This window comes from Hemiscyllium ocellatum, chromosome 22 (assembly GCF_020745735.1).
Source record: "Hemiscyllium ocellatum isolate sHemOce1 chromosome 22, sHemOce1.pat.X.cur, whole genome shotgun sequence".
Taxonomy (NCBI): domain Eukaryota; kingdom Metazoa; phylum Chordata; class Chondrichthyes; order Orectolobiformes; family Hemiscylliidae; genus Hemiscyllium; species Hemiscyllium ocellatum.
The window spans coordinates 1,144,189-1,156,226 of record NC_083422.1 but is presented as its reverse complement, the minus strand read 5'-3'; the positions used below and the strand labels follow the sequence as shown (position 1 = coordinate 1,156,226).

The window sequence follows — 12,038 nt, the reverse complement described above, 5'->3', positions numbered from 1 at the left end:
TCTCTTCTCTCCCCCTATGTCACCCCTCCCTCTCCTCTTGCCCTCTAACTCCTCCTTCCCTTTCCTCCTCCCTTCTCTCTACCCCCCCTCCTTCTACCCTCACTCCCCTCGCCCCACTCCCCCTGCACCTTCTATGTCCCCGTCCCTCTACTCTCTCTTCTCTCCCGTCTTCCCCACTCTCTTTCTACCCTCACTCCCCTCAGCCCTCCATCTCTATCCTCCCCTCGCCCCCTCCACCTCCCACCCGCCTCCCCCCACTCGCTCTCCTCCTCCATCTCCCACTTTTCCCACGTCTTCCCTTCTTGCCCCTTTGCTTTGTCCACCTTCTCCATCTCATCCATCCCTCTCGTCCTTTTCTCTCCCTCGTTCCCCCTCCCCGTTCTCAAGCTCCCCCTTTCCTTCACCCACTCCCCCTTCTCCCTCATCCTACCCCTTTTTCCCTCTCCCCCTCTCATTCCTTCTCCCCAACACCCCTCTCAGCATTGTACTGCTCGCTGTACCCAAGTCTCTCTCTCTCTCCAGACACTCACCCATGGCTTTGATACGGAATCCGCGGGGTGCCCTCAGTGCTCTCCGGCTCCAAGCTTCCCTCAGGACCTGTAGGTGTGAGGCGCTGCCACCGAGCAGCAAGACCGAGCTATCCAGGCAGCCGAGGAGCAGGAGGCCGGATACGGCCTGAACCAGCCGCCCATCCCACACGTTGCGCCGGTTCTCCGCCTTCAACTGTGCCAGCAACTGCTGCCCGCTCAGGTCCGGCCTCGAGGCCGCTTCCCGAAGCCCCAGAACCATTGCCAGTGAGCTCCGGGCCAACTGCACCGACATGGTGGATCTTCTCGTCTCCACGATCCCGTTTCACGTTCCCTTCTCCGGACTCCGGCCTGAACGCTGCTGCCTAGCAACCGTGAGGGCGCGACCAGCCGCTGTCAATCACCCAGAACCATGGTAACCGCGCGGGCAGGCTTGTGCCAAATTCGTTGGAGATTCTGAGGTAGTTCCAGAAACAATTCAAAAGCCAGTGTATTCCTGATTGTTACAACTTTAGAAGGTAAAGTTGGCTTTGTGCAAATGTTTTTGCAAATACACAACTGGTTAATTATGGTAAATGATTACAATGTGGAAAGTGGACACCAGGTGATCAGTTCGAAAAAAAAGTCACTGTATTTGAAACGTTAACCGTTTCCCTCTCCACAGATGCGACCAGACCTACTTACTGAGTTTCTCCAAAAGTTTTCTGTTTTCAATCAGATCTTCAGCACCCGCAGATCTTTGTTTTATTATATTGTGGAAATTGGTCTGATACCAGGGTTAAGGAAAGGGGTGGACCATTGGAAGCGATGGCATAGACTGTTCCAAATTGGGTTTAGTGCTTATCCATCAGAATAGAATTGTTTTTGCTATCTGTCTAATCAAATATTGTCCTATAATTTTTGTAAAAGGCTGATGGCAATTCAATCCCGCTTGGCATCTGTCGCTGGAACATTTCGAAATCAGAACAATTAGATTCTGCCAATCCATGAGGAAGAAAAGCATGGTTAGATCATCTGGTCCTTCATGTCTGCCCTGCAGAGGTACTGTCCGATTTCCCACAGAATTGCAGGCACCATCTCCCTATTGTTCAGTGGAAGGATGTCAGTCTGACCGAGTTAATGAGACAGTACACATTATGAAAGGAAATGAGACAACATGGCATCATTTGCGCTCTCAGACTTGTGACAAGTTGAAGCCACATGAAGATGCTCCACAAGTCCAGGATGAGGGGTTTTGGGCGAGAGGGGAAAGATTTAAAAGGGACCTAAAGGCAACATTTTCACAGGGTGTATGAAAGAGATGTCAGAGGAAATGGTGGAGCTGGTACAATTACACTTAAAAGGTAGCTGGATAGGTATATGATTAGGAAGAGTTTGGAGGGATACAAACCAAATGCAGGCAAATGGGACTAGATTAATTTAGGATATCTGGTCAGCCTGGACGAATTGGATAGAAGGGTCTATATCCATTCTGTACATTTCTTTGACTCTATAGTTGGGATAAGGCTGGTGCTGTTGTACAGATACCTCTGGATCATGAGCCCATGATGACATGAGGCCAAGATATCAACCATGGTCACGGGGCTCATTTCATCCAGTGACCTCTCCCCCACTACCTCCAAGCTGATCGTCCACCAGCCCCAAACAGATTGCTTTTACCTCCTTCCAAAAACAGGAATGCCCATTGTTTCAGTCTGCTCCTACCCCACAGAACCCTTTCTACCTTGATTGAATCTTTTCTCCTGTGGTCCAGTCCCTGCCAACGTACACCCGTAATTCCTCTGACACTTTACGCCAGTTTTGGAGTTTCCAGTTTGCAGACTCCAGCTGCCTCCTCTTCACCAGCGATGTGCAATCCCTTTACACATCCATCCTCCACCAGGATGGTCTCAGGGCTCTCCGCTTCTTCCTGAAACAAAGGTCTGAATCGTCCCCACTCACCATCACTCTCTTTCACTTGGCTGAGCTTGGCCTCACCCTCAACAACTTCTCTTTTAACTTTTATTTTGTCCAGGTCAGAGGGGTGGCCATTGGCCTCAGTTATGCCTGTCTCTTCATGGGTTACATGGAACATTCCTTGTTCCAGTCCTATTCTGGACCCCAACCACAACTCTTTCTTTAATGTATCGATGATATCATAAATGCTGCTTCCCTCTCTTGGCTGGAATTGGAAAAGTTAATCGATTTTGCTTCCAATTTCCAACCCACCCTCACTTTCACCTGATCTATCTTTGACTCCTCCCTCCCCTTCCTTGACATCTATTTCCATTTCTGCCACCAATATCCACTATAAACCCAACTTTGACAGCTACTTGGAAAATACATCCTCGCAACCTGTTTCCTGTAAAAACTCCATTCCATTCTCCCAATTCCTTCATCACATTTGTTGAGGTTTGCCTCATCAAAACATGAGAACCTCCGAATATCTACCTTCTTGCTCAACCGGGCATTTCCCAGCACCGTTGTCAACTGGGCCGTCAACCGTGTCTGATTCATCTGCCACACATCTGTCCTCGCCCCTTCGCTTCCCTCCTGCAACAGCGATAGAGTTCCCCTTGTCCTTACCTATCATCCCACCAACATCCATATCCAGCTGCCATTTCTACCACCTCCAGCAAGATGTCACCAGCAGACACACATTCCCCTCCTCTTTCTTGTGCGCCTTCCGCAGGGCCAGTTTCCTTCATGACACCTTGGTCCACTCTTCCTTCATTCCCAACACCCACCCATAGTCTCATGGCACCTTCCCCTGCAACTACCAAAGGTGTAACACCTGCCCATTTACCTCCTCTATATCCAAGGACCTAAAAACATACCTTCCAGCGCAAGCTGGAAGAAAATACCTCATTTTCTGAAGTTAATAATCTAATGTTTTGCATGTCTGAAGTCAAATGAAAGACAGAACAAATTTTGAGAAGATACTGAAAAAGAAACCTAGAAACATTTGAAGAATATTATGTACAATGAGGTGTATCTAAGTTACATGAAAGCACCCCTGATAAAGTTGGCTTTGTACAGCAACAGCATGTAGAGCCTCCAAAGTTGCCATCTTTCTTTCTCCTTTTCATCAACTATATGGTAAGTGTGATAAGGGCTGCACACTTAAAATGGAATGGATGTATAAAACATATACTGAACAAATCAAATATGACTACTCTAGCTACCCGCTCAGCAGTTCTAACAATATAGTTAGAGATATTTGTCATTTGATAATACCAATTGTGTGCTTTTTAATTTTTTTTAACATCAACAGGACTTGCACTGCATTTCTGATATGCTGATGTGTGCAAGTTTCTGACCAAAGTCATAATCCACATCAGAAAGAAATAAGCCTGATTTTCCAACAGAATAAAGACATTATGACAGTTGCCAAAACCAACTGTAAACTAATGGAGTGGAATCCTATTCTTTTAATGAAAATGTTAGAATCAAACAAAGCATAGAAGGCAAAAGGAGTGCAATCACATACTACTTTATAGTTAGAGATATTTGTGTTGGCACAATGCCTCAGTGACCTCCCTAAGCATTAGAATTCCTAGTGTGGAAGCAGGCCCTTTGGCCCAACAAATCCACACTGACCCTCTGAAGAGTATTTCACCCAAACCCATTCCCCTATCCTATATTTATCTCTGACTAATGCACAAACCTACACAATCCTAAACAATATGGGTAATTTAGCATGGACAGTTTATGTATCAGTTACCATCTTTGGATTGTGGGAGGAAACCGGAGCACATGGAGGAAACCCACACAGACAGTTGCCTGAGGCTGGAATCAAACCTGAGTCCCTGGTGATGTGAGACAGCAGTGCTAACCACTGAGCCACGTGCCACTCCGCTAACTCATCTATGAACTACAAATTGAGAAATGCTACCAGCAATCTCATGTTGAAGCCTAAAATTCATTAGTCGCATAGGAGTTTGGGTTGAAACGGTCATCCCACAAGAGGGATCAAGTGGACCTGGCCTGTGCCTTGCAGAGTTCAGAAGGCTGAGAAGTGATCTCTTCGAAGTCAGGTACTGAGAGTCTGTTCCCCAGGCTGTACAATCTAAAACTAGGCAGTATACCCTCACGATAAGGAATCAGTCATTCATTTCAGCAGAGAATACTTTATTTCACTCAAAAGATGTGAAGTTTGGAATTGTTTTAAACCACTAAGCATAGTCAAGGCTGAGATAAACAAGTTCTTGGAATCTAATTGAATCAACTGTACGGGATTGGGCAGGAAAGTCGACTGAACTTGAAAGTTAACTATGATCTTAATAAAAAGCAAGGTAGATCTGAGCTTTGTATAGTTTCCTCTGCTCCTATTTCTTTTGGAAGATTTAAAGCAAGTCACCTTTACATTGCAATCTTTTTTCATCTGTGGCTGTAGAAATTGAGATTTCAATGTGAACCTCCTTAGTGAAACATAGGCACCTCGTACATCTCACTAAAGTTGACAGGGGAAGGGTGGTCCCTGAAGACTCTACATAGACATGTTCATGGGCTGAATGCTACTGCTCTCTTCCCTCTTCTGACAGCTTAATTTATTGTAGTGTCTCCCTTACTGCTGCAACTCATTTTCCATCTCAAGTGGTAGCTTGTATTTTTCTCCACTTTCAATGATCATTATGCCTCAGAGGCTATTTCAACCCATACAGTTCATAGCTCTCTTTGTAATACAAATCTAGACTGTCTCTCTATCCCCATTTATCCCCCCATCCAAGGTAGCCATCATGCTGATTTCACTATGTTTGAAACCAATTTCTTTTTAGTAGATTTAAGGTATTAAAGCAGTGCTTAGGACTGCAAGAGCAACCACATCCAACCCTACAAAGTAACTGAATAGTTCACCAGCTCTACAATTCACCCCAAAATACTTAACCAGCAGCCAGAAAGAATAAACACCGGATTTAAGAAAAGTATGGTATTTTTAGACAAATCAACAAGCACATTTTTAAACTGCAACAACGGCAGTCAATGAAGTAGTATGTTCCTCCTGTCTAATGTGGGAGTTTAGGGAACAGTTGACTGTGCATAATGACAATGTCTACAGGCACCATCTATTTTGGAATTGCTGGAGAGGCAGTCAGTCAGTTAAGGAGCATATAACAGGCACACAGTGTGATGGTTAGTAGATTTAGAGAGGTATTACATTGCAGGTTCAGTCAGATGGATGGGTAACTGTCAGGCAAGGTAGGAAGTTCAGGAATCTCCTGTGGCTATTCCTCTCTCAAACAGAAATACTATTATGGGTACTGTTGAAGGGGATAGTCTCTCAGAGGAAAATAGAAGAGACAGCCAGATCTTGGGCACCAAAAATGAATCTTATTTGGTTTGCTGCTGAAAATGTGTTGCTGGTCAAAGCACAGCAGGCCAGGCAGCATCTCAGGAATAGAGAATTCGACGTTTCGAGCATAAGCCCTTCATCAGGAATGTTTGGTTTGTCAACATTCAAAAGAGTCAGAGGGGACTCTCCCATCAGGGATACAGCCAGGAGATTTTGCAGCCGTAAGCATGAATTCAGGATCTGCTGCCTCCCTAGTGCCAGGGTCAAGGTTATCTGAAAATGTTTGCAGCATATTGCCAATGGGGAGATGGGAAGCTGGAAGTACACACTGGCATGAACAACATAATTAGGGAAAGGGTTGAGGCTTTGTAGACAGAATATAGGAAGTTAGGTGAAAGGTTGAAAAGCAGAATCTAAAAATGTACTAATCTCTGGATAACCCCATATGCTATGTGGTGGTGAGAATAGGAATAAGAAGATAGCTGAGATGTTGAAGTGGGCAAGGATTCAGAATTTTGGATCATTGGGATCTCTTCTGGGGTAGAAAAGTCCAGCTCAAAATGACTGGAAGGGGGCCAATATTCCTGGAGGGGAGACTTGCTAGTGCTATTCAGCAGCTTTTAAACTAGTAGGATGGGGTGGGTGGCAACATTCTAAGTAGTAGTGAGAATAGAAAGACAGATGAGGATGGTTCTGAATTTAAAAAACAAGTTCATAAGAAAAGGCAGGCAAGAACAAGTCAGAATGCAGTAACTCTGACAAGTTAAACTACATTTATTTCAATGCAAAGAGTCTTACAGATAAGATAGATTAACTCGGGGCACGTTTGGGAACATGGGACAGGGTAATCATAGCTAATATAGAAACATTGCTGAGCAAGGGGCAGGACTAGCAGCTCAATGTTCTGAAGGTTAGATACAGTAGTAGTAGTGTTGGAGGTTTTATAAAACATTGGGGAGGCGATGGTCTAGTGGTATTATCACTGGACTGTTAATTCAGAGACCCAGATACTGTTTTGGGGACCTGGGCTTGAAGGCAGATTGTGGAATTTGAGTTCAATTAAAAAATCTGGAATTAAGAATCTTATCATGACTATAAAACTATTGTCAGTTGTTGGAAAAAACCATCACTAATGTCCTTTAGGGAAGAAAATTGCCATCCTTACCTGGTCGAGCCTATAGGTAACTCCAGAAGTACAGCAATGTGGTTGACTCTCAACTGCCCTCTGGGCAATTAGGGACGGCCAGTAAATGCGGCCTAGCCAGCGACGCCTTCATTCCGTGAATGAATAAAAAAAGTGGATAAATCATGCGAACCTGATCAAGTGTAAAGATGTAGAAAGTGAAGGAAGAAATTGCGAGGTCCTTGGCAGAGGCACTTGTATAATCTATAGCCATGGGTGAGATGCCAGAGTACTGGAGGTTAACTATGGTGTGCCTTTATTTTAGAAAGGTTGTAAGGAGAAGCCTGGCAACTACAGACCTAGGAGTCTGACGTCAATGGGGGGTAAGTTGTTGAAGGGATTCTGAAAGATAGGATTTACATGCATTTGGAGAGGCAAGGATTGACAAGGGGTTGTCAGCAGTTGTGCATGGGAAATTGCGTCTCAAACTTGATAGGGGCTTTTGAAGATGAAACCAAAGAGATTGATGAGGGCAGAGCAGTAGACGTTGTCAACGTCGATTTATGTAAAGCCTTTGACAAGTTTCCACACGATAGACCAATTAGTAAAGTGAGATCACATCGGATTCAGGGAGAGCTTGCCAATTCCATTCAAAATTGACTTGATGGTAGAAGACAGAGCGTGGTGGAGGGTTGTTTTTCGGACTGGAGGTATTCTGCAGGTTTGCTTGTTTGTTTGTAAAAATAAGACAAAATCTCATGATGCACCAGGAATTCTCTCAATTTTTTTTTAGAAGAATTTCATCTATAGCTTGTGACAAAATACTTTAAAGTTTAATTATTAAATTCCGTCAGTCTCACAGAATTAGCTAATATGCTATTAGCTCCAATCCAAACTCTGAAACAAATATAAAATGCATATAAATATACATCACAAAGGAAAGTAAAATTGGATGCACAGGGTGAGGAAAGCAAGTGCTCAAAACAGCAAAGCCTGTAAATTTACATTGCTTCAAAACAGCTCACTTGTAACTTTCTACAAAAGCCCATGAAAGCATAAATTTACAAGTTTCATTGGGGCTTACCAGATCAGTGCAGGATAAGGGACTCTGATGGGAAAGTATAGCAGACAAGACTGTAGCTCTGACCATGGAAATTAACCCCTGTAAATGTGTAGGTGCATGTGATAGAATAACAATTCCTGAGAGTTTCCTTTTTAAAAGGACAGTGTCCCCACAGCCCTCAAATGGTTCCATATACCATTGCCCAATTGAAAGATATGGGAGTCACTGGGGCTGGGAAAAGAAGATTTTCCCATCTAATAGCTGAATGCAGACATCTGAGTGAAATGCATTGCATAAAAGGAGAAACTTGTACCTTTATATTGAGCACACCTGGAGTATGACTTTGTTTCAGGACTGTCCCTATTTACCTATGAAGGATACGGACATCCTCCAGGTAGGGTCAGGATCATAGCTACCCCATTGACCTTAGAAAAGCCAACGGAGGAAAGGAAGACAAAAATGAAAGTAGTAAGTTTCTGGCATTTTCCCTGATTGTGGAATGATATAATCTGGCTGTTGAAAATTTTCTTTAGAAATTCAGTTGAGCCAAAGGAAGTACCAACAGGTCTTCCCTGTTCAAGGTTCAACAAATCAACTCAATGTTAAAAACTTTAGCACAGACTAGCAGACTGAAGCTAAAGTAGACGGAATTCTGGAGTGCTATTTTAAGAATGATATCCTGATAAGCAGGTGTAGACCTCATTGACCTGAACAGAAAAGTTGACCCTCTTAGGTATCAGAGACAAACATTGAGATTTCCAATGGCTGACCTTGTTGGTACCCAAAAGGTTCAGTCTGCTAAGCTTGAATGGCTTGGGGGTCCATCTCCAAAAAGTTATGATAGAGTATAAAAGCAGTGGCAAACCTGTGAGGCAATCTCAACCTACAAGAAAACCTGCTCCAGTAGTTCCAATACCAGCTTTTGGGGAACTGATCAGCGGAGTATTGTATTGGACTCCTACCGAGATAAAAAAGGGCTCATCAGTATCTTCTACCCATAGATTCCAAGATGACACTGGTTAGGCTACTTTTGGAATAGTGTGCACAATTCTGGTCTCCCTTCTATAGGAAGGATGTTGTGAAACCTGAAAGGGTTCAGAAAAAAATTTACAAGGATGTTGCCAGGGTTGGAAGGTTTGAGCTACAGGGAGAAGCTGAATATGCTGGGGCTGTTTTCCCTGAAGTGTTGGAGGCTGAGGGATGATCAAATAGAGGTTTATAAAATCATGATGGAAATGGATAGCTTACGTAGACAAGGCCTTTTCCCTGGAGTGGGAGAGTCCAGAACTAGAAGGTGTAGGTTTAGGATGAGAGGGGAAAAATTTGTAAGGGACCTAAGGGCAATGTTTTCATGCAGAGGGTGGTGTGCGTTTGAAATGAGCTGCCAGAAGTGGAGGAGGCTGGTACAATTACAACATTTTAAAAATCCATCTGAGTATGAATGGGAAGTGTTTAGAGGGATATGGGCCAACTGCTGACAAAGGGGACTAGATTAATTTAGGATATCTGGTCGGCACGGACAAGTTGAACCTAGAGGTCTATTTCCATGCTGTACATCTCTATGACTATATCCCCCGGAACAATCTGAATCAAAGTTAATAGTTGAATGGATAACTCAATTCCTCACACAATATGGACTCCCTACATGAGACAGCTAAAGTCTTCAGCATATCACCAATAGGTGCAAGGGGCTTTGGAATGGCGCCATCATACCCTAAAGAGATTGGTCAGATCAAACTGCTGAATAGTTTCTTGACTAAGATAAAGGGCTGGGATTCATCTTGTTTTCCACCCAGTGATTCACCAAATTAACCCAGCAACTTCAGTGCTTTGGATCAGCTTATTGCTCCAAGTGGGAGGTTCTCTGAAACCGACCAGAAGAGGTTTTTGAAAAATGAAACAGAATGACTCAGTGGAAGGCAATGCAAAGCACAATGTGGATATGTCTCCACAAAGAAAAAGGGTAGTGCTGCCTAATTTAGAGCTCTCAGGTTATCTAGAAGGATAACAGTTAAAAGAAAGCTGCAACAGTTATGAAAAAGTTCATACTGTAGAAATTTTCAAAGTGTCCCTCGAAATAGTGGATGTTTTGACATTCATCTTTCACGATTCTATAAGAGTCTGGAACAGTTTCTTTGGATCACAGGGGAGCTAACAAAACCCCACTAATAAAGAAGGTTGAGTAAAATCAGGAAATACAGATCAGTTAGCCTGGCATCGGTAGGGGAAAATCCTAGAGTGCATTATAAAAGATTTATAAGCAGAGAACCTGGAAAACAGTGACAGGATTGGACAGAATCGACATGGATTTAAGAAAGGAAAATCTTGCTTTTGACAAATCTTTTGGAATTTTGTGAGGATGTAACTAGTAGAGTTGGTAAGGAACGGCCAGTGTATGTGGTTTACTTGGGCTTTCAGGTTTTTGATAAGGTTAGCATGTAAAATTAAAGAACATGGAATTCAGAGTAGCGTACTGACATGGAGAACTGGTTAGCAGACAGGAAACAAAGAGTATAAATAACTGGACCTTTTCCTGAGTGACAGGCAGTGACTATTGGCGGATCACAGGAACCGGTGCTTGGACCCCAGCTACTGTCAATATATATTAATGATTTAGATGAAGGAACTGAATGTAATATCTTCAAGTTGTCAGTGGCATAAAGCTGGGTGGAAGGGTGAACTGTGAGGAGGATGCAGAGATGCTGTTAAAGAAGCAGGCCAAGTGGAAAAAGTCAGAATGGGGGAGCATTGACAAACTGGCCAAATGAGCAGACACCCAGCAGATAAAATGCAATGCAGAGAAATGTGAGATAATGCATTTTGATAGAAGAAACAGGGAGACACAATACAGGTTCAATGGCACAACTTTGAGGGGAATACAAAAGCAGAGGGAAAAAGGGTTCACACACATGATTCTTATGATGATCATGAATCCATTGTTGATTGTTGGAAAAACCCATCTGGATCACTAATGTCCTTCAGGGAAGGAAACTGCCACCCTCACCTGGTCTGCCCTACACGTGACTCCAGATCCACAGCAGTGTGGTTGACTCTTATCTGCCCTCTGGGCAATTAGGAATTGGCAATAATTGCTGCCTAGCCAGCGATGCTCTCATCTCGTGAATGAATAAAAAAAACAAGGAAGTGATGCCATACCTGTACAAATCATTGGTCAGATCATATTTGGAGTATTGTGTTTAGTTTGAGCCATTTTATTTAAGAAAGCATATTAAAGCCTTGGAGAGGGTTCAAAGGAGATGTACAAGAATGATACCAGGAATGAAGGATTTTAGATACTGAGGTGTTTCACAATTATGAACAATTTTGATAGGGTAAGGAAGGATAATCTGTTGCCACTAGTTGGTATGTCAGAAATGAGTGGTCATAATGTCAAAACTGTCAGCGAAAAAGTCAGGAATGAGATAAGGAGAAACTTTACTCAAAGTTAAGATTTGGAATGTGTTGTCTAGAAGAGCGATGAGGGCAGATTCCACAGGAGATTTCTAAAGAACTGGATTATACATTTGAAAGGGATGAAATTAGAGGCCTACAGAGATAGGGCCAGAAGTGGGACCAACTGGGTAGCTCTTTTGGGAGCCAATACAAACATGGAAGTCTCCTTCTATATTGTCGAATTCTGCGATTCTATGCCTCAGTGAGATTCGGACACGTTGGGTGAGTGGGCAAATGCATTGCAGATTAAGTATTATGATTATCCAATTGAGAAACAAAAACAGGAATGCAGATTATTTGAAAGGCGATAGATTGGGAAAGGGTAAACTGTAATGAGCCCTGTCTATTTTGCATACCAGTCACTTAAAGTCAGCATGCAACAGGCAGTGAAGACAACAAATGGTATGTCAGCCTTCATAGCTAAAGAATTTGAGTACAGGAGCACGGCTTTCTGCAATTGTACAGACCACAAGTATTGGTCTGAAGAAAGATATGCTGGCTATGAAGAGAGTACAACAAAGGTTTACTAGACTGATACCTTGGATGGCGCAATTGACATTTGAAGTGACACTGGATTGGTTTGGATTATATTCACTGACA

The 12,038-nt window shown here is 43.3% G+C and overlaps 1 protein-coding gene across 3 annotated transcripts in view; it reads right to left on the bottom strand.

Moving 5' to 3' along the window:
• The window catches only part of stox1 (storkhead box 1), a 67,791-nt gene that overhangs the window by 45,424 nt on the left and 10,329 nt on the right, over positions 1-12,038 (bottom strand). For 2 of the 3 annotated variants that reach the window (XM_060841819.1, XM_060841817.1), the window contains exon 1: positions 531-926. The exons of the other annotated variant lie outside the window; for it this stretch is intronic. In XM_060841819.1, the coding sequence (XP_060697802.1) occupies positions 531-822 (292 nt within the window). In that variant the 5' untranslated portion in view covers positions 823-926. Of the gene's footprint in view, positions 1-530; positions 927-12,038 lie in introns of those variants that run through there. 3 annotated transcript variants of the gene reach the window in all.